Source organism: Eptatretus burgeri, chromosome 3 (genome assembly GCF_056783735.1).
Source record: "Eptatretus burgeri isolate ZD-2024b chromosome 3, Ebu_testis_v1, whole genome shotgun sequence".
NCBI lineage: Eukaryota > Metazoa > Chordata > Myxini > Myxiniformes > Myxinidae > Eptatretus > Eptatretus burgeri.
In genome coordinates this window covers 128216548-128239741 of record NC_140963.1, presented here as the reverse complement: position 1 = coordinate 128239741, position 23194 = coordinate 128216548, and the positions used below count along the sequence as shown (strand labels likewise).

The 23194-nt window shown below is 44.5% G+C and overlaps 2 protein-coding genes across 5 annotated transcripts in view; one reads left to right on the top strand and one right to left on the bottom strand.

Moving 5' to 3' along the window:
* LOC147030949 (dnaJ homolog subfamily B member 6-like) overlaps nt 1–23095 on the bottom strand; it is a 115624-nt gene extending 92529 nt beyond the window's left edge. The window contains exons 1-3 of one of the 4 annotated variants that reach the window (XM_085875547.1): nt 21146–23095; nt 4360–4480; nt 1051–1238 (exon numbers count right to left, since the gene is read on the bottom strand). The gene's annotated coding sequence lies outside the window, so the exon portion shown is untranslated. Of the gene's footprint in view, nt 1–1050; nt 1239–1853; nt 1869–4359; nt 4493–13923; nt 13941–21145 lie in introns of those variants that run through there. The other 3 variants (XM_085875548.1, XM_085875549.1, XM_085875551.1) reach the window with 3 other exon arrangements.
* Nucleotides 15011–17540, top strand: LOC147030950 (tubulin alpha-1A chain). The gene is made up of 4 exons (XM_085875546.1): nt 15011–15200; nt 15550–15772; nt 15994–16142; nt 16484–17540. Exons 1-4 carry the CDS (start codon nt 15198–15200, stop codon nt 17456–17458), a joined length of 1350 nt encoding a protein of 449 aa, XP_085731672.1. The 5' UTR covers nt 15011–15197; the 3' UTR covers nt 17459–17540.
* Nucleotides 23096–23194: the final 99 nt, after the last annotated feature.

Below are 23194 nucleotides of genomic sequence, written 5' to 3'. Positions count from 1 at the left end.
GTGACAGTTACATCGACAAATTAATACATCAGGATATTTATTTTTGAAATGTGTGCACAATCTGTGCGTTTTTCCAAGATTCATGCTCGTGTTGTCGACACTCAGGACTACTGCGTTTTCCCACAGGATTATATCTGCTGCACATTTCTCCTCCATTTTCTTAAAGATGCCCAATTCAACACAGTTATAAATTAGACACATACTCCAGAAATTTGTGGTGAATTTGCCCCGGTTAACGTCAGTAATCCGCAAAACAAGTGGATACATTGACTCAACTACTGACTCACTCACTCCATCAATCGCAAGAAAGAATAAATGTACTTTTGTAGTCCAAGACCAGCTGTAGCATGTGTATATGTGCAAGATGATCGCAGTTCTTTTCCTCCATGCCGATGCATACTTTTTGGAGACGTCTCCAGGGAACATCTTTGCAAACAGTGGTCTGACATATTCAATGGAGGCAAATGTTATGTTGTGCTCCACCAATGTGCCCAACATAAAGAACCTCTGCTTTCGTCACCAAATGTTCAGTGTGAGAATCTTTATCAGGGAAAAAAACATTTGAGAGAGAAGCTGATTTTAACTGCTTTTGCCATTTGTTGGTGTTGAGTATTCACCACATGTCTGTTGATGCCTTTCACTCTGCCAGGACTGTTCCTGAACGAGCATGTGTATACGATGCAAGCTGCCATTGGTGGGTCTTCTTCCTTTGGTCTCATCAAAGGATATGGAGAAGTCCATTCTTTTGTGAAAGTAGTTTATGAGTGATCGGCCTTTTTATTCGGTAAAGTTATCTTCTCACTTGTGCAAATGACGAATCAGTTATGATAAGGAGGTTCCAAGTAAGACCATTTCAAAACAAGTTTAAACTCGGTGACTGTGATGACACGGCATTCAAATTTTTGCATAGTATAGGGTGTCCACAAATTACCATTCCAAATTCAAACTGTAATGAAATTTTTAAAAAATGAATGAAATGGGATACTACAATGTGGTTCGATTCATGTGAAAGAATATTTCGAAAAGTTATATTTTATGGAAAGCACATACCGATTTATTTGGGGAAGCAGCAAGACGGTAGATGTGAGGAAGTGAAGGGCTGCCCAGCACGGAATCCTGGTGGCAACATGGCCTGCGATTGGGAAAAGCTCATGATGCCGCACAGCCAATCGACTCGAGTAGTACCTTGCATATCGGTGAGAGGTCGCTACAGGTCTGTCACCGTGTGTGTGTGAACCCTTGCGATTGGAATGGAAAGGAAACATTGGAATATTGAAATGATTCATAATTTCAGTCCAATACGGCTTTTAATGAGACTAAAACAGGTCTGCGGGTTTTAGGAAATGAAACGGTTCAAACCCGCATAATGCAGGTCACTTGCCAACCCTGTGTTAAGTAACTAATCTTTCTTACGATCTGTCAATGACTATCCTCATATGAGCTAGTTGCTCACAGTTCCTACAACATTGACTACCCGCAATTTCCTCTATCCCTGATATGGTCCACATCAAGCCTCCATCACACCGTTTATAATCTTCTTCTCTTCTCCTTATTTCCCCGATTGCCTCGCTCCATGTTTAGCACGTTTCCCAACCAAATTTCCAACTAACTTAACCCCTCGACAAGGGGTGACAAACAAATGGGCCTTGGACTCACGTTTCAAGATGAAACGAATACAATTACCTACTAATCTGATACTCGCACGACTGGAACCTTAAGCAGTACCAAATACTGTACACAACACCTGATGCAAAATCACAACGAATAAGAGAAACAACATAAAACTAAGCATCGCGATCGTGTTCTACCGTAAGGAGCTTTGAAACTTCCACACGAACTCTACGAGTTCTTACCAGATTCTGTTGTTTGCAAAGAACTTCAAATAGCTCTCGGAATTGGTTTTGTCAAAGGAAAATGAATTCTCTTTCAAGGAACTTCGAGACAAGAGGAGGCCATGAGGCCCATAAAGCCTGCGTAATGTTTGCCAAATAGTTGTTTGTCCATGCTCTATCCTTTTTAAATGCTGAGCATCGAGCAAGGAAGCAGCACTTTTAGAAGCACAAAGCATTTTATAGTCTTTGGTATTACTTGGACTGGGTTCAAATCACCGAACTCCCAGACTCGGAGCAGACACTCTCACCATGACGCCACTGACGCTGGTTAAAGTTAAATTAGGTTAATGTTTTATTTATTAAGACTAAATTCCACAAAATCCGACTTCAAGTCACATTCCACGTTCGTGGCATACACTATATCACATGGATGAAGGGTATTTTTTTCAAGGTATTCATTGGAATATTGGCATGTTCTACACATGATACTACTGTATAGCAAAGGCCTAATCTTGTGAAGAATAAAGTGCAGAATGTTTACTTCCACGATTGAAAATGTTTAAGGTATCTATTGATTACATAAGCAAACATTCTGGAACCCACCACCATCTGTGCTCCGTAACTGCCCCATTCCTTTTAACTCACTCCGACATCTTCCCAATCTTATTTACCTTATATTCTTCCCACACCCTTCCCTTCTTCCTACACTTCCCTGCCAAGCCTGCTGTTGGCTTCATGGTTAAGGTGGCTGGCTTAACATCTTTAGAAAAGCAAACAAAAAAATAAAATAATCAGAAGTTTACCATCGTTGAAGCAGTTGGGAAGTCATGTTTCCACAACTTTATATATTCCATTAAGTTATTTAATTGTGTATAAATATTCTTAAGTTTTTATAAGGTCAAAAAGTTAAGGATTAAGATTTTAGGGTCTTGAGTTTAAGCCCCTGTCGGCTGTTGAATTACCACCAGGTGGGGTTGACTCAGCCTGTCATCCGTCCAATGTCGGCAAATGAGTACCAGTGTACTGGTAATAGAGGGCACTGCATCGGCAGGATAGCTGCACCCCCAGAAAATAATGCAACCAGCAGCCGCAGTCTGCAAACGATCGCGACATACAGAAGAATACACAAGACACAACACAGAACTGTCAGAGAAGACAAACGTAGCCACTGAGTTTGGAGGAAGTGCTGTCATTTCCTGGAGCACTCTGTGTCCAGCATCACCACAACAATGGCGCTGCATTTTCCACTAGACTCAGTAGGGCATTTCCTAAGGAGGAATTTCTTCCTCCCCGTGGCTGCCAACCGATTGGGATTGTCCATGCTCTTATTCTTTTAAATGCTGAACATCAAGCAAGGAAGAAGCACGTACCATTTTTAATGTTTGGTATTACTCGGCCAGTTTTTCAACCACCAACCTCTCAGACTTGGAGCAAGCACTCTAACATTGAACAAGCGAAGTCTGGTTAATCTCTTTCCCTCATTGTTAACTTTCTTAATTGCTGACACACACACACACACACACACAATCAAAACAAGGAAACTTCTCACTATCCAGAAAATGTACTACAAAAAACAATGCATCCTCGGAATGTATCTGCCAAGATGAGAAGGTCGCGATCTGATGAAGCTTAACTAAGTGCACAGAATGACAACAGCAGAATTGGTTTCGTACGTGAAAAGCTCAACAGACTACCAAATACAATTTGTATGCAAATTCAAACACGGCAAACCAGAAAAGTTATCCCTTAATCCACCAAGTAAAAAATTTCCAAACACAGGTTTGAATAGAAGATGTCACACAAAACCGAAACTATGACGAATACAGCCCAACAATTGCGAAAAAGACAAAAGAAAAATATAAAGCAAAATATCAACAGATATACACCAACAACTGTGAGAAAGATAAAAGAGCAAAGAGATTTATTTATTTATTGTAAAGTTGGACGCATTGGGAATAAACAAACAAGGCTCATTGGAAAGGCAAAGAGATCATCTCAACTAGGATGGAGAACTAATCATTATAAATGCCAAAGACCAAGGACACGACACCAATGGCTTTAAGAAAATGGCGGGATTAAGTCAATCGGACAAGTGTAGGTTCTGCGAGGTGGAAACAGAAAGTACGAGCCACCTCCTCTCGAGATGAAAAAAAACACATGTCAGAGCAGCTGCACACTCAAAGGCACAACAAGATATGTAGAGTAATCAACTGACAAATCTGCAAAAGTTTCAATATCCCAGTTCTCGAAAACTCATGGAAACAGGAACCAACAAAAGCAATCGGTGAAAACAAGTAATGCTCACGTACGACTTGATGATCCCATCGAGTGTGAAAATCATAAAACAAAGCACTGCGATCGGATATAGTAGTCAGATACAAGAAAGGAAAGGAAGGCATTGCTAATTGAGGTATCAGTTGGCAGCGATTTTGGCCTAAAGCTATCTGGAGCTCAGTGACGATCCTGAAAAGAGCCCTCAGAACAAAACTTTTTGAGATATCGTGCTATATATCGTTTTTGGCCCCACCTCTCAATGGTGAAGAATCACATTCAATATTCTCGAAGTCGGATCCAGATCCGGATCTTCACCAAAATCGAATCAGTTAGTCCTTGTCACACACCGACTGTCCACAACTTTTCGAGATATCCTGCACACAAACAAACGAACAAACAAAGACAGAAAGAGGTGAAAACATAACCTCCTTCACCTTCGATGGTGGAGGTAACAAGAAAGCTTCACAATGTGGTCCATGAATCATGATCCCTTCCTGAAACGGAGGTGGATACTTTAAGGCCTTGAAGGACTCTGTTCCACCTTCCGAAACCTGCATATGGAGATATCAATGTCACACACACACACACACACACACACACACACACACACACACACACACACACACACACACCAAATAAATAGTGGGTGTCAACCGCTTTCAGTCCCTTCCAAAAGAGAGCATGCTGTGGAACCACCCCCAGTTCACTCAGTATAAAACAGAGCAAAACAGACGACTTACAATAAGCACTGCACAAATTATAAATTTTATCACAACCCAATAACAAATTATAAATTATATAAATCCTGTAAACCCATTGAACACAGATAGTGTGGGTGATGTTATACTACATAAAAAAAACACAACGATCTCTGGTACTTGCACCGTATACAGTTAATATTAACACTTGTTTTCCTTTGCACATCCACACCACCACACGGTGCACTGCAGTGCACATCGTAAATTATTCAGATCGATGGATTACACATGGGCATCAATGAATGCCATCAAAGGCCGACTCTCTGGATACACCACTATATTATACATTGTCATGGACCTCACCTCTGGATAACTCCAAGAGGACAACGTGTCCTCGAGGGACCACAGACGCCATTTTCCACTCTCAACTCTGGCCGGATCTTCACGCCTGAGGTCTGTTTTACCATTCCGGTGAGTTCAGCAAGGCTGAAGTGGACCCGCACCAGCGACTATGCGGCGGTTAATTAATTGGCCGAGAGAACCAACGCTGCGAGCCACATTATGTGGGCTACCATTACAATTGTGAACTCGGACCAATTGCCTCCGGGAACGCAATTTAGGACTAACCCAAATCAGGATAAACCAAGACACATTAAACTGTTGCATGGATTTATTTACACAGCAAAGAAACGAAAGAGAGAGGGGGATGATAGGAGGAACGATGAGAAGAAATTAAAGGAAAGAATATGGCGAGAGAAATCAAAACACAAATAAATGGTGGTCGTGGGGCAACTAGGCATAACAATTGTGCATTTTGTGAGGAAAGCACCAAATTTGGCACACTAGTAGCCTATCATATTATGAACAGATTTGGATATTGGGCCATCTCAAATTCAGCCGCTGATGGCTGTGGCAGCCATTTTCCACTGCCATCAAAAATTTTGAGATGGCCCAATATCCAAATCTGTTCATAATATGATAGGCTACTAGTGTGCCAAATTTGGTGCTTTTTTTTATTATTTATTTATTTATTTTTTTTGTATACCTTGGTCGAGGCTCGTATGAGAGCGAACACACAACTCACAGCAAGGAGGCATGAGACAAGAGGGGCGGGAGTGGAAGGGACAAAACATTGGGGAACAGACACAGGTGAACTGTGGAAGGGAGAGGGATGGGGATGGGACGGGGAACATGGCGAGGAGAAGATGGACATTACAGGGACTTTCAGGAAGGAAAGCAGGAGAATTGAAGGAAGTGGGCTTGGGTGGATTATCGGGGGTAGAAAAGATCGAGGATTTGGATGGGGGAAGATAAGAGGTGGTGGTGAACAGCTGTTTTGAAAGCCTGGAGGGAAGAATGGGAAAGAATAGAGTGAGGAAGTTTATTCCAAAGGCGGGAAAAAAGAGGAATGAAAGAGTGAAGATGAGCAGTGATTCCTGATTTTGGTAGTTTTACCAGAAGGGGGTTGTTGGCGGACCTTGAGCGCCCTGTGGAAATGTGGTTGGGACAAATCGCAGAGAGAGCAGGGGGGCAAGGCTGGAGAGGAGTCGGTAGAAGACAGAAAGACCACCGACTAACCTGCGGTGATTGAGTGAGAGGCCCAAAGACTCAGCTTCATTGCGGGAGATGCCGATGATCTTAAATGCCCTGGTTTCGACAGCATGAAGCCGAGAAAGGTGGGAGGCAGGAGCACCAGCCCAGAGGGGAGAGCAGTACTCCATCAGGCTACGGACAAAAGCTTTGTAAGTGGTCAGGAGCTCAAGAGGGCCGAGGAAGGACTTAGCACGACGGAGGATTCCCAGTCGGCGACTGGCTTTTGAGGCAAGGTTGGAAATGTGACTTTCCCAGGAAAGGTCATGGCAGATAGTGAGACCCAGAAGCTTGAAAGAAAAGACTTCTTCCAGAGGATTGTTGAGAAAGTGGATGGGGGGGTTTTGTAAACGGTCCTTTCGAAGAGACATAGTGAGAGTGTGAGATTTGTCTGGATTGAAAGACATGTTCCACGTGTTGGACCAGTTTGTGATTTTATCCAGATCTGCAGTGAGCGAAGAAGCTGCTGCTTGCCGGTCTGAGGGATGACAGATGGTACGGCAGAGGGTGGAGTCATCGGCAAAGAGAAATAGAGGATTTTCCAGAGAGTCCGAGAGATCATTGATGAAAACCAGAAAAAGAACAGGGCCCAGAATGCTACCTTGAGGAACTCCAGCCTGCACAGGAAGAGGGGATGAAAGAACTCCATTTAGGGACACACGTTGACTGCGACAGGAGAGGAAGTCTGCGAGCCATGAGTGGAGATGGCCTTGAATACCATGGGAAGAGAGTTTGGTGAGTAGGGCAGGGTGCCAGACTGTGTCAAAAGCACGTGATATGTCCAGGGATACGGCTCGGATTTCCTGTGTGGCATTGAGGACCTCCATCCATTGATGGGAGAGCAGTAGCAGCATATCCAGGGTAGAGTGACCTGGTCTGAAACCAAATTGATGATTGGAAATCAAGCCATTGGAGAAGAGGAAGGATTTCATGTCTGAAGCGATGATGGATTCCATAACCTTGCTGATGATTGGGAGAAGGCTGATTGGTCTGTAGTTACAGGGATCTGTTTTTGCACCTTTTTATGCAGGGCAGTGATGTTAGCAGATTTCCAAGCAGATGGCAGATGACCTTGGGCAAATGAGAGGGTGAATAGAACAGAGAGAGGGTGAGCAAGAGCAGAAGAGCAGGCTTTGAGGACACGTGGGCTGATGCCGTCTGGACCGGTTGCAGAATCTGACTCGAGGTTTGAAAGCAAGCTCTCCACCTTGTCAGGAGAAAAGGATACAGAGTCCAGGGACAGTTTGGTGCGACTGGGTAAAGTGGGTAGAGATAGTGATGGGTTTGGGACACAAGATTTAGCTGAAAACACCGAGTTTAGACATTCAGCTTTATCACGTGTGGAATCAGCAGTGCGGCCATTTGAGGTAAGGGAGGGGATGGAGGGGGAACATACACCAGAAACAGATTTGATTAAACGCCACCAGGATTTTGAGGAGGGAGAGAGGTTTGAGAGTTCAGACTTGAGATGAGAAAGATGTTGTTTTCTGGCTCTCCTGAGGGTAGATACACACTTGTTCCGAGCTTTGTGGAAAGAACCGAGATTGCCCTCAGTTGGGTTTGCTTTCCATGAGGCAAAGGCAAGTTGTTTCAGGACAACTGCCTCACCACAAGCTTCAGTAAACCAAGGGCGGGAGGAAGGGTAAGACAACTGAACACGAGAGGGGATAAATCTGTGCATGAGGGAGAGCAAGTTTCTTTGAAAGAATTCCCAGGATGAGTTGATGTTTGAGAAAGTAGTGATAGGAGACCAGTCTGTAAGTTTGATGGCTGCTCGGAGACGCTGCCAGTCGGCTTGAGTGAAATGCCAGACTCGACGGCGGTGAGGTGGTTCTCTGATAACAGCCAGAGAGATGTCCACTTTAACAAGGACGTGGTCAGAAGAACCAATTGGAGCGAAGGAAGAGCAGCAGATATTGTCAGGGAAATTTGTCAATCAGATCCAGAAGAGATGGAGTACCATTGGTTGAGATCCGGAACCTTTCCTCACAAAATGCACAATTGTTATGCTGTATGTAGCTAAGTTGCCCCACTATGGGAGAAACCTTTCCTTCAGAAGATGGCAAATAAATCATTCACAGTACTGCAAACAATTCAAACACATATAAGGCACATATATAACACGTACATTTTCCGTTACTACAATGTGAACAGTACCAAATGGCAAATCTTGGAACATTCACTTCGCATCTGAAAACAAAACATGGATCCTGACATCCAAATTAAGGACACAGATGGTTTGGGTTGAGGGAAAGAGGGAATGTAGGGGTTGAGGGGAGAGAAAGAGTGAGGGCAGATAGAATAGAACCTGGAATGCGCCCCAGGGAAGTTGCGATCGTGCTGGCAGAAGCGACCATTACTACAACCTAATCCGTAATTTGTGCTTCCTCCCTCCCGTTCGTTGGCAGCGTTCTGATGTTCGAGAACACCGCTGCAGCTCAGTCCGACCCACACGATGCTCTGCGGGGCTTCAGAGGACTCATCTGCCCGACATGAAGGGTGTTAGGGTGTTGGTGCGTCGAGAAGGCAGGTAAAATGACAACGAGGATGAAGCAATCACTTGAAACATTCTCAGATCCGGATACGGATCTTCACCTTCGTCTTCATTGAATCAATTATTGTTTGTCACACACCAACTGTATGCCTGGTGTTGGCTTATTGGTGAGGTTGGTGGCCTTGGGATCCTCCGATCCTGAGTTCAAATCCAACTCAGCTGTTGAATTAATACCAGGTGTGGTTGACTCTGCCTGTCATCCTTCTGAGGTCGGCAAAATGAGTGCCAGCTTGCTGGTATCCTGTGTTGGAGCGGCGACCCGTCCAGGATTGTGCCCAATAGCCAAGGAGACTGCTGAGGTAGCACCAACGCTCTGCACAGAGTATGGTCCCAATGGATGGGAATGGATGGTCCCCACAAAATTTAATCCCTCTCCGTCCACAACTTTTTGAGATATGCTGCACACATACAGACAAGGGTGAAAACGTATACCTCGATCCGTCCACCAAAGATGGGTGGAGGTAAATAATTAAATAAATTAAAAACATTAAAATAACTAATTAAATAATTTGTTATCAAATAATTAAATAAATAATAAAATAAGTGAATTATTACAAAACGAGTATAAAGCCCATAAAATGATGGGGCCAAGAGCAACTGATAGGGCCCCATCCCTACCATCACAGCACAGTTCAAGCCTCATTGGCTGCTGAATTAATACGCCAGGGGGTTGACTCAGCCTATCATCCTTCCGAGGTCGGTGAAATGAGTACCAGTTCCAGTGTGTGTACTGGTAGAGGGGCACTGCATCAGCGACACAGTTACGCTTCAAGAAATGATAGCTACCCCGGCAGCTAAGCTGCCATACGACCACCACAACCACAGCACAGTTGTTAAAGAATAAAACTCACAGGTTTGTGGATTTACTTTTGTTTCATGAAGAAAAGTATTATTATTTTAGGAACAAGTACGGGCCCGTAGGTGCGTGCCCATAGGTGAGTGCCAGTATGTTCAGTCTCAGTCTCAGTCTCAGTCTCAGTCTCAGTCTCAGTCTCAGTCTCAGTCTCAGTCTCAGTCTCAGTCTCAGTCTCAGTCTCAGTCTCAGTCTCAGTCTCAGTCTCTCTCTCTCTCTCTCTCTCTCTCTCTCTCTCTCTCTCTCTCTCTCTCTCTCTCTCTCTCTCTCTCTCTCTCTCGCTCTCTCTCTCTCTCTCTCACCTCGAAAAGGCACATCCACGGGTCCCCAGCAATATTCCTGGCAAGTTTCAATCGTGCAAAATAATTAATTAATTAATAAATAAATAAATAAACATTAATTGTGACGTCATTTGTGATGTCATAGCACCGTGTCTTGTCATTGGTCGACAGATAAATGGCCGTAACTTGGGAACCGCTTATCCGATTGATATCAAACCTTGAAAAGCACATATGCGGGGCCCCGGCAATATTCTTGCCAAGTTTCAATCAGATCGGATCGTCGATCGTGCAAAAATAAATAAATATTAATTGTGACGTCATTCGTGATGTCAGATCACCGTGTCTTGTCATTGGTCGACAGATAAATGGCCGTAACTTGGGAAGCGCTCTTCCGATCAATATCAAACCTCGTAAAGGCACATCCGCAGGCCCCGGCAATATTCCTGGCAAGTTTCAATCAGATCGGACAGGCGGTCGTCGAGAAACGGCGGTCGCAGACAGACAGACAAACAGACAGACAGACACACAGAGATTGCTGGAACTATAGATAGATATACTTTGTATCAAAGTGATAATGGAATTTCAAAATGACTGAGTGAAATTATGCCGATGCGTAGAGCAAAATTTATGGACGGTATAAATTCACTTTTCCCGAATGGAAACAAAATGATGAACGGCATCAACACTGATGTTCCGTGTGCTCCCTTTCAGTAACGAATGGGGCGTCACGTCCGTCAACGCAAGGTCACTTCCTGCGTGACAGAGAAATAAATACACAAGGCTTTTATAAATTTAGATAGTTAAAAAAAATAAGAGGTGTAAGAGGCGTTCACCATTGCCTAGCAACCAGTTCCAGTGTAAGCTCCATTGTCTTGGGTCAAGTGACCTGCAATGAGCAGACAGAGTCTGACCTGGCTGACTTATATTCATGGATTTTTTTCGTTTACAGAATTTTTCTAACTGTTTTGTGATTTTTTTCCTGGGATATTGTTGCATCAGTATGCAAAATAAGTTTCAGCTTTCTTCCCTACCTCGAAGGTACTAAACATTTATTTCAGTGATTCAGTAGTTGGAAAGCTTTCAGTGGTCAGTGGTAAGAAAACACAGTGAAGCCGTCCGTCCGTCCGTGAAGCCATGTGACTGTATGTCTCTTCATTGCATCCTGTTTGAACATCAGTTGCACCCTCAATACATGTAGTCTATTAATTACATAGTATTGGAATGTACATTTTAAATCTTTTGACCCTTTAGACTGCTGAGACCCCTTAGCCCTTGGAAGACCCTTTAAGACGCTTTAGATGCTGTACAACATTTACATCGTTTTGACCCCTTTGACCCCTCTATACCTTTAGACCCTTTGAGACCCTATAGACCCCTAAGACCCTCCAATACCTTAAGGGTGTTGAAGCCCCCCCCCCCAAGACATTTTGACCCCCAATAACTTTAAGAATCCTAAACACCCCAAAAGACTCTTTAAGACCATTTAAGTCCCTTAAGACCCTCAATACCCTTAAGACCCCAAAGAGCCTTAAACTCCCCATGACCCTTAACACCCCTAAGACTCAATCGTCCCTCTAAAAGCTTAAGGCACCCGAAGCCCCCTAAAACCCTGCAAGACCCCTTATGACCCCCAAGACCTACAAAGAACCAATAAAACCTTTAAGACTCTTAAGACTCCTAATACCCTTTAAGAACTTTAAGACACCCCAAAGACTCCAAAAGACCAAGACCCTTAAGACCCTGAAGAGCCTTAAACCCCCAATAACCTTATACCCCCCAAAGACCAATAATCCCTTGAGATCCCCAAAGCCCCCAAGACCCCTAAATACCAAGATGCTAAAGACCCCTAAAGACGCTTTAAGACACTTAACACCATTAAGACCTCCAAGACACTTAAATGCCCATAGACCTCCAAGACCCTCTAAAACCTTGAGGCTTTTGAAGCCGCCTAAGACTATCAAGACCCATAAACACCCCTAAAGACCCCCAAGACCCTGAAGAACCTTAAGCCTGCCATAGACCCCTAATGATCCCCAAGACCCTTTCACAGCCTTAAGACCCCAAAGACCTACCAAAAATCAACCCACGAAGAACGAGCCTGAAAACCACGAAGGAACCCCACCCCCCCCCCCCCCCCCAAGATCCTTCAGACTGTAAGATGCCCTAAAGTCACTTTTTATCTTTAAGACCCTTTCAACAATTTAGATGCATATAGACTCCTTTGACCTTTACACCCCTAAAGTCCCTTTAGACCACTTAGACTTTAACACCATAAAGACCTTAGACCCCTTAGACTTTAACACCATTTAGACCCCTGACACACTTCAGACATGTTATACAGCTTAGACCCTTGACCTTGTTAGACCCTTTTATACGTTTGAGAGATTAGATGCTTTCAACCCCTTAGACCCTAACTACAACTGGACCAACAAATGACGACATCAGGACTGCAAACCCAGAAGGGCTTCCAGCAGTGCAAGAATGTCAAAGTCAAATGCTGTCACATTTGGTCATGCAATCAACCCAAATTCCCTTTAGACCCCTTAGACTTCCGTCGCACATGAAAACTTTCATCCTTATCGAGGTTTATCAGAGCAACACATCGCCGTTTCATCCACTTCGTGACTTTGAAACCTTTCGGCTTAAATACTGGCCAATGATGCACTTTGAACTGTTGATTTGTGAGTCCAGATTGCATTTTGTACCCACAAGTGCCATCTGCAACATGGACACATTGTGTTTCACCACCAATCACAACCAAGAGGAATCATCGTTGTCATTAAGCAGTTGGGTGTTGTACAAATCGAGTTATTGAAATTCTATGACCTGGACAATCAAGATGACGTCATGGCTGCAAATTCATAAGAGCATCGAGCAGTGCATGATTGTCAGTCAAATGCTGTCACCAAGCAGATGAAAAGCATATACATATACAAGCCGGGAGGCGACGATGGTTCGCGGACATTATTGAACAATTCCACAAAAGGTACAATTGAGTTAGTGGAAGCTTTTGGGGAAGCCCTCCCGTAAAAACCTATCTCTTCCGTCAAAATTGACCAAATCAAATCGGATTTTTTATATGTCGTACTTATAGACATTACGCACGGCTTCGAGGAAATGAAATTGCGAGAAAAAAAAATCGAGAAAAAATAAAAATAAAAAAGTTCAAGTGGGCGTGGGACGTCCCTCATACAAAAAGACACAAAGTTCTCGACCATGATATCTATCTTGTGTCCAAGTTTCATCAAGATCGCATCAAACGTCAAGGAGCTATGCTCTGGAGAGAGTCACAAACAGACAGACAGACAGACACAAAGGAATAAAAAGTTCAAGTTGGCGTGGCTCCGCCCACAAGGGGCGTGGGATGCCCCTCATACAAAACGACACAACTGGACCATGATATCTAGCTTGTGTCCAATTTTCATCAAGATCGCATCAAACGTCAAGGAGCTATGCTCTGGAGAGAGTCACAAACAGACAGACAGACAGACACAAAGGAATAAAAAGTTCAAGTTGGCGTGGCTCCGCCCACAAGGGGCGTGGGATGCCCCTCATACAAAACGACACAACTGGACCATGATATCTAGCTTGTGTCCAATTTTCATCAAGATCGCATCAAACGTCAAGGAGCTATGCTCTGGAGAGAGTCACAAACAGACAGACAGACAGAAACAACGAAAATAGTGGTCACTGCTGGTGCCCGTGAACCAATATATATATATATATATATATATATATATATATATATATATATATATATATATATATATATATATATATATATATATATTTATTACAGACGCACTGACATATCCTGTGAGCCCAACGCCCCCCCCCCCACCTTTGCCGTGGTTCGCTTTGCATTTGCGCAATGGGAGCGGCAAAGAACAAAGGGAAGGGGTTCCAGGGAGTGCCAGACAATCGCTTGCTCAGACACATCATGCGGCACGAGTGAGATCGCAGGAGATTCTCTCCGCCAGAAACTGTTGTACTTCTCCGACTCTGGTTCAGCCCTATAACTGGGCCAACCGATTTTATCGTTCCCTCTCGGCTGGATGACCGTGGCACCCGGTCTCACGGTCCCAGTGGCTCTCCTCGGTACCCAGGCACCGCACCCGCAATGCGCCAGTGGGACAGTGTATGGAAAGGCGAACAAAGGGTGCCTCTCTGCCTCCCTCTCTGCCTCCCTCTCTCTGCCTCCCTCTCTCTGCCTCCCTCTCTCTGCCTCCCTCTCTCTGCCTCCCTCTCTCTGCCTCCCTCTCTCTGCCTCCCTCTCTCTGCCTCCCTCTCTCTGCCTCCCTCTCTCTGCCTCCCTCTCTCTGCCTCTCTCTCTCTGCCTCTCTCTCTCTGCCTCTCTCTCTCTGCCTCTCTCTCTCTGCCTCTCTCTCTCTGCCTCCCTCTCTGCCTCCCTCTCTCTGCCTCTCTCTCTCTGCCTCTCTCTCTGCCTCTCTCTCTCTCTCTGTCTCTGTCTCTGTCTCTGTCTCTGTCTCTGTCTCTGTCTCTGTCTCTGTCTCTGTCTCTGTCTCTGTCGTGGGGGAATGTGTGACGCAGACACGACGTCTTCATAAACCTCCTTTGAAGAATAATGCATCACAAAACAGTCGATCGAGACATTGCGGAATGAGGAATGCTTTTAATTGTGCTCCTTCGAAATGCGGCACAAATGAGTGAAGTGGGTGGGGAAACAGTGCGATCGTTGCTCAACCCTGACAAAAAAAACAACGACTCGAGTGGCAAGAAAAAAAAAAAAAGACTAAATAAAGGAATCTGACGTGACGTCGTTAACGTGAGGGAGGTTTAAATGGCGTTTTCATTTTTCGGTGGAAGCCGACGTACAGTGCGATGATTATAACGGGCAGGGTGAAAAGGGTGGGGCAGGGGATGTCTACGTCACGACTTACGTTCAAATTGACCAATGACAGAGGGCTCCCCAATCCGGCGTCAAAGCGCGTATATAAGAGGCGCAGGGGGGCTGTGGAAATCCATTCCTGGGGTCTCACTGCAACGCATAACGTTTGTGTGTGAGCCGGAGGTAGACAAGGCAACGTTGGGCCGGTTCTGCTTTCCGAAAGCTTCTTCTTATCCCTCTAAGCAATCCAGTTCTAAGGATTAAATATGGTGAGTGTTTTGTTTTGAGATTGGGGGGTGGAAATTTTTTGTTTTAGCACATGGGTGTGGCAGGTGCAAATGGCTTCTCTTTGTCTAAGCGAGTTCATTGATTCTCATTTGCACTTTGGGATTTCATACCTTGGCTTATTGTAAAGGTTTGTTGTAAATATTGATGTAATTGATGTTTTTAAAAGCTACTGCAGTAAATCTTGATAATTGTGGATTTTTATATTTGTTTTTTTTTTGCACAGGTTTGTAATAAAGTCATTGCCTTTTTATAATTATGTATTGAAGCCCCAAAATTATGGCTTCCCGACCATCCTATTTCACCCTGTCCTACCCTTCCACGTGTGTGCAGCGTGAGTGCATCTCCATACATGTGGGCCAAGCTGGCGTGCAGATGGGCAATGCGTGCTGGGAGCTCTACTGCCTTGAGCACGGAATCCAACCTGATGGGCAAATGCCCAGCGACAAAACCATCGGCGGCGGAGACGATTCCTTCAACACGTTCTTTAGTGAAACTGGTGCCGGCAAGCATGTCCCACGAGCCGTCTTCGTCGATCTCGAGCCATCTGTTGTGGGTGAGTGTGCACTGAATGCTAAATTTTGTGTCTCAGTCATTCTGTTTTATGGGTGTGGCAAAGCTGAATGCCCCTTGTGTGTGCTTGGCCAACAGTTGGTTCCTTGGAGATTCGACCCACAACTTGCCTTGTGTTCACGATCGTCGTGCAAGTTCAACTGAATATTATATTTTATTTCCTTATTTAAAAAAAAAAAAAAACTGTCCCTTTTTGTATTGCAGACGAGGTCCGCACTGGGACTTACCGGCAGCTCTTCCACCCCGAGCAGCTGATAACTGGCAAAGAGGATGCTGCGAACAACTACGCTCGTGGCCACTACACCATCGGGAAGGAGATCGTAGATCTTGTTCTGGATCGCATTCGTAAACTGGTACGTTTGAGCGATTCTATTGAGAATGGATAAGGATTTAGGGAAATAGTTGTCATTTTCAGAAGAGCTTTGATGTTTCTGAGATGTAATGATGCATTGCTAAAACAAATTGTATATTCTTCCTTTACTTGGAGAACATAATATGCATATTATTTATTTGAAGCTATAGGATGTTTAAGAAGAGCCCCTGTCAACGTGAATGTTTAAGTATCGGAATGCTTTATCTTAAAGCAAGCAGTAATTTGCTCTCAGAATACGAATCCATTTGTTGAAATTATTTTTGACATGAACCATGCTATCTGATTTCCTTTCTCCCTCCACCTGATTCCATGTCATTACAGGCAGATCAGTGCACAGGTCTGCAGGGCTTCCTCATTTTCCACTCATTTGGAGGAGGCACGGGTTCAGGCTTCACATCTCTTCTTATGGAGCGCCTGTCTGTTGACTACGGCAAGAAGTCTAAGCTAGAGTTTTCTATCTATCCTGCACCGCAAGTGTCAACTGCAGTAGTGGAGCCCTACAACTCCATCTTGACAACCCACACGACACTGGAACACTCTGACTGTGCTTTCATGGTGGACAACGAGGCCATCTATGACATCTGTCGCAGAAATCTAGACATTGAACGCCCATCGTACACCAACCTGAACCGCCTCATTGGGCAGATCGTTTCCTCCATTACTGCCTCTCTCCGCTTCGACGGTGCACTCAATGTCGATCTTACGGAGTTCCAAACCAACCTTGTGCCCTATCCACGCATCCATTTCCCATTGGCCACCTACGCACCTGTCATTTCGGCAGAGAAAGCATATCATGAGCAGTTGTCAGTCGCTGAGATTACCAATGCTTGCTTCGAGCCAGCTAACCAGATGGTGAAGTGTGATCCCCGCCATGGAAAGTACATGGCATGCTGCATGCTCTACCGTGGTGATGTCGTCCCGAAAGATGTGAATGCGGCCATTGCTACCATAAAGACCAAGCGTACGATCCAGTTTGTCGATTGGTGCCCCACTGGCTTCAAAGTTGGCATCAATTATCAACCACCTACTGTGGTCCCAGGGGGTGACCTTGCCAAGGTCCAACGTGCTGTTTGCATGCTCAGCAACACCACAGCAATTGCTGAAGCTTGGGCTCGTCTTGATCACAAGTTTGATCTGATGTATGCAAAGCGTGCATTTGTGCACTGGTACGTGGGTGAGGGCATGGAGGAGGGCGAGTTCTCTGAAGCTCGTGAAGATCTCGCTGCCTTGGAGAAAGATTATGAAGAGGTTGGAGTTGACTCCATAGAAGGAGAAGAGGAGGGAGAGGAATATTAATGTTTCTTTTCCATTTTGACATTGCCTTTTCACCTCTCCAATTGTGATGTTTGAAAAATAAATGTTGTACTTGCTGCAGTGATTCGTTGCCTTTTATTTGCTCGTGCATCATTTTTTGAAGCTTGAATTTCTGACTAGTTCTCCAATTCCAAGGATGTTTATAGCTGAAGTGGGTACTCCTGAGACAACCTTTTAAACGATTGCTATTTTGATGCAGACTGCCATGTGCTTTGACAAAGCTGAGCCACTGCCCTGTGGCTAAAACGAGATTTACTAATCCTGTTGGATGTCCATGCTTTCTGGAAATGTATATCCTACACTTGACTAGTTTGCCATTTCCTTTTCACAATGTAACTAAGTGGTTTAAAAAACAAAAAAAAAACAAAACATGGAATGCCATGTGAAGTCAGTTTTGCTTCTCTGAACAGATCATGTCTGTCTCTCCTCCTCCTTATGCAGCACAAGGCTGCAGGGTGACGTAAATGGCTGAGGACACGGCTGTGCCGCTGATGCAATGCACCTGTTACCAGTACACGGGTACTCATTTCACGGACCCCGGAAGGATGACAGGCTGAGTGAACCCCACCTGGTGTTGATTCAACGGCAATAGGGGCTCAAACTCGGAACCCAAAAATCCCAAGTCACCCACCCTAACTGCAAAGCCAACACCACCCTAACCGCTTTCCTGTAGTTTAAGTTGGCTTTGTTCAAATTAATGCTGAACAAACGAGTACAATTCCATGACTCTCCATTTGTTCAACATGAATTTAGCCAAAGTCAAACTTTGTCAAAAAGAGTTAGTTTACTTCAGCACTAACTGTCTGTCTTGTTTGAACTTTGAATTCCCCCTCTTTAAAATTAAACACCAGTGAGGAGCAAAGGAAGATTGGGTGATAAAACATGGGCTATTGAAAGGGTGTGGAGGTGGTGATGTAAATTATTGAAAGCCATTCCTACTGCTTTGAATGCTTTGTACATGGGTGATTGTAAAATACAAAGAACGGTGCAATGTTTGGCGGTTGCTATGGAACCCAATTGCTCGGGATGAGACTTTAGTTTAATGATTACTGATGTGTGCTAGTTGCAAGATTGGTGTGCGAGGTGGTATTCCGAAAGAGCTGCAGCGTGCAACTAACATCTTCACCAACTGCTGGAGGGGGTGGTATGAGCTCGTAGCTGTCCCTCCCGTGGGTTCGACAACGTTAGGAATTTCCGTTTGTATGGCCAGTTGCGGACTGTTCGAGACAGCGATGTGTTCGAACTGGACATGAGAACGGATTTATAATGGATACAAGTCTGGAGACGGCGATGGTTCACGAGCAATGTACATGGTTCGCCTTTTTTATTTTTTGACCTTCGAGGGGATGCCACGGGCAAACTGGCAGGAATCAGGAAAAACGTAAATGATGAAAGTTGTAGTACTCGAAAAGCACTACTTGCATACCAACTTTCATTCGAAACAGTTGAAAACCCTCGGAGCTCGATGCCCGATTTATTGATTTTTTTTGACATTTTCAAAGTTTGTGACCTTGTGACGAAAATGAAAAATCGAGCTCCGTGGGGCTATGCAGGTGCCATTGGGCTAACCAAATACTGAAACCCCTGCCAGATTCGACAAATCCCCTCGGAGAAGATGTAACTTGGAACCGGCTACCCCCTAAAAACACATGTTTTTTGGGCGCAGGACGCCTATTCTCAGGAAAACACAACTACATCATGATATAAACCTCCCACCCAAATTTTATCAGGATCGGATCAAAACCCACGGAGCTGTGCTCGGGATAGACAGACAGACAGACACACACCCAAAACTAATATAGTGGTCACTTACTGACTCGTGAACCAATATAAAAACTTGTGATGAATCGGAAGGCATAGTGCTCCACTAAATCGACTTTTCCACGTACGAATCGTCAGTTCGCAGTTTGTACGAACTGTGTATTATTCATGATTGCAGTTTCACTGCACTGCTGGACACATGGCAAAGATGAAGCCACTCCTCATTCCAAATGCAGTCTGCTTGCTCGAAGAAACATGATCTTCACCGATTCCACTCTTGCTTCAAACTTGCCTGTTCTCATGTGCAAGTCGCAAAACTCGTTTTTTTAAACACCATGACATGCAGACCAGTGGGGTTGGATGGATTGATAAAAGATAGCGGAAGGAGATGGGTTTGGAAGTGCAGAAAGAAGGGAAAGAAATTTGGGATGGGATAGAAAGAGTGGGGGAGGTGGGGGTATTATGCAATATAAGAAGGCTGGGGGAGTGTGGGGGACTAAAAAAAATATTTAGCCATGTTTTCGTACATTTTGATGCATTTAAGCTGCTTTTCAAACAGAATAAAGCACAGAGAACAGTTCGCCTTTCATGGCTGTCTGATCTCACTACCCAACGATAAACAATTTACCCTCATCTGTCACAAAGCAGGAAGAGACCGGGCCATTTGAGCAAGGAAATAAAGTTTTCCTTCTAACAGATAAGTTGACCGAAACATAGGAAAAGATCATCCCTTTTCTAAAGGCACGAAACTTTCAAAACCTACAAGCGAATGTTTTCAAATGGCACAATGGATGTTAACATCTTCTCCAACAAAAAAAAAAAACTCATTTGTATTCCGAGCAACAAGATGATAGCTTAACAGTTGGATCCTCTTTCATTGATAATGGAACTTTGACAAGACAATTGAAAGGATTCCAGAAAGTCGACCTCAACCCCAGGGTGTGTATATAATCTATCAGAAGGTAAAGGGTACACCATTATTGTAGTCTTACAAAACATTTTCACAGCTTGGTTATGAATCCATCCATTGGGACCATTCTCTGTGCAGAGCGTTCGTGCTGCCTAAGCAGTCTCCTGGGCGATTGGGCACAATCCCGGACGGGTCGCCACTCCGACACAGGATACCCACAAGCAGGTACTCATTTTGCCGACCTCGGAAGGATGACAGGCAGAGTCAACCCCACCTGGTATTAATTTAACAGCTGAGTGGGATTTGAACTCAGGATCCTAGGATCCCAAGCCCACCACCCTAAGCATCAAGCCAACACCAGGCATGGTACTGAAGATGTGTCATATATTTGAAGTAATGGGATGGCAGTATAGCCTCGACCCCAGAGGTGCGCACACCAACCTGGGTTCCTATCCCAGCTAGAAGCTATAAACTGTCATCCTGGTATTTTGTAGATAGGGTGAAGCATCAATGTGTGCAGCATCCCTCAGATGGACGTTAAACTGGCGTCCTGTCTGCGAGCATTAGTCAATGGACGTTAAATATCCCAAGGTGTCATTTGCGAAGAGTATGCGAGCTATCACCGGCACCCTGAACAATTCCTGCCTTGACTGACCAGCAAATGTACATATCAGGGAACGCAATCTGGAAGGGGATTTTCATTCTTTTCCAGAAGGCACGATTATTTCCCAGACAAGGTGTGGTTGGTGTTGTAGCTTTGATCACAACACTCTCCGAGGTATTTATATGTAAAACATGCATTACTCCAAAATATTGGCAAATCTTAATAAATACATAACTTACAAAAAACTTGCAAGTATTTCAGCAATATTCATCTGCAAGACCGTTCCTCTTGTCAAGACTCTCGTACGACTGGCATTTTGTGATTTTGACTCACACGGGTTGTTTGTTGCAGAAGTCAAATAATACAAGAACAAAATGGCTCTAATTAATCCCACCTTGTGGGGTCGGCCGAAGAAGGGTTTTGGTCCAAGTCTTTCACGAACCAGCTGCAAAGGCCTGATATTCGACTTGGCATTTGGTCAGCAGGATACTGGCGATAACTTGGCTCTACTGCAAAAAAAACACTGTGGGATTTATAACATCCATCAATTAATGCTGGCAGATGGTACATGGAGCCTGACGTCCTGCCTATGGACGGTGCACTTTGTGATGCAACATCCGGCCTGTGAATCACCAATCCAACAGGTTATGGTCAGGCAAAGAATCAACCCCAGGTTACACAGATCAAAGGTAACTGTGCTACCTTTGCATCACAATGCTGGACTCATCACAAAAGTAATGCATTATTATTTAATAATTTCAAGGGATACGGGTTATGAATCTTAAAAAGTAACTCCGCACAGAAGTTATAAAACACGGAACAAAACAAAAAATAAAATGTGTTAACGCACAAAAAGGAAACGTCCTTCAGGAGTTTCGGCTCAAGATGTTCAGTGCCAGGCAATGCTCACATCGTCATTGGAATCATGGTGGAAATACTGCTCACGGGGCTCAATCTCTCCCAGATTTGCTCTCAGACTTCGTATTCGACAAGAGTAGCACATCTTGGCTGGGATGATCACATCTTCCATACAGTCTGGCACAATGCCTTGCTCTCCAAACTCTGCCTGTAGCATCCAAGGCCAACTACACTCTGGGGTTACTGACTTCCTCTGCTCTCGTCTCAAACTGGTGGCTCTCAAAGGAATCCATTAATCTCCTCTTCCTATCAAGGCTGGAGTGCTCCCAAAGCAGTGTTCTGGACCTCGTGCTATTCATAATTTTCAATCAACGATCTCTGTGACTCTCTGGAAAATCCCATTTATCAATTTGCTTATGACTCCACCCTCAGCCATGACATCCTTCATCCTTCAGAAAGGCAGGCAGCAGCCTCCTCCTCTCTGGGTCTCTGTCTCTACAAAGAATCACAAGCCAGTCAAATACTGGGAATATATATTTCAATGCTGACAAATCTCACAATCACCCTCACTTTCACACTCTCTCACTCTATCACTCCAAAAGGACTGTCTGACAAACCCTCCCATCTACATTCTCAACAATCCTCTTGAAGGAATTCAGTCATTCAAATTCTTGGGTGTCACTATCGGCCATGATCTTTCTTGGACAAATCACATTTCTAAGTAGCCAGCTGCTGACTCGGCATCATGCAAAGTACTTCTTGGCACACCTGAACTCTTGTACACCAACAAAGCATTCATCCGCAGCTTGATGGAGGACAGTTCTCCCCTCTGGGCTGCCTCCCCTGCCTCACACCTTGCACAGATTGATGACATGGAAGCCAAGGCTTTCAAGATCGTTGGAATCTCCAGCGCTGAAGCTGAATCGATGGGCCTATCACTTTCCCATTGTAGACAGGTCGGTGGTCTCTCCGTCTTCTACCGCTTCCTTCCTGGTCTTGACCCTCTGCTCTTTCCGTGCTTTGTCACCCCAGGTTTCTGCAGGGCACACGCAATCCACCATCTCTCTCACCTGGTGAAATTCCCAAAATCCAGAATCACTGCTCACCTCCACTCATTTATTCCTCTCAAAAGGACAACATAGGCCAAAGATCAACAAACTTATCAAATTTCTAAAATTCTCAATTTTCATCCAATTGACAAGAAATATAAACAGGATTTTCATATTAGCGCACTGAATTCAACTACCAATTTACTTTTGAAGTCAAATTGGCCAAAGGGTCAATATAGGCCAAAGGTCAACAACTTAGGTGAGATTTCTAAAATCCTCAATTTTCATCCCATTGACTTGAAATTTGAAGGAGTTGCATATTTGGTCATTGAAGTCAACCACCAATTACTTTTGAGGTCAAATTTGTTTCATGGATTTTGCAAGTATTGTGGACGGAGGGAGGGGAGAGGAGAGGACGGAGGGAGAGGAGAGGAGAGGACGGAGGGAGAGGAGAGGAGAGGACGGAGGGAGAGGAGAGGAGAGGACAGAGGGAGAGGAGAGGAGAGGATGGAGGGAGAAGAGAGGAGAGGACGGAG

What these genes read in the sequence shown, in the direction of transcription:
- LOC147030950 (XM_085875546.1), top strand. An exon ending in TCTCGAGCCATCTGTTGTGG is followed by an intron (nt 15,773 to 15,993) that starts GTGAGTGTGCAC and finishes TTTGTATTGCAG; the next exon opens with ACGAGGTCCGCACTGGGACT. An exon ending in TGGATCGCATTCGTAAACTG is followed by an intron (nt 16,143 to 16,483) that starts GTACGTTTGAGC and finishes ATGTCATTACAG; the next exon opens with GCAGATCAGTGCACAGGTCT.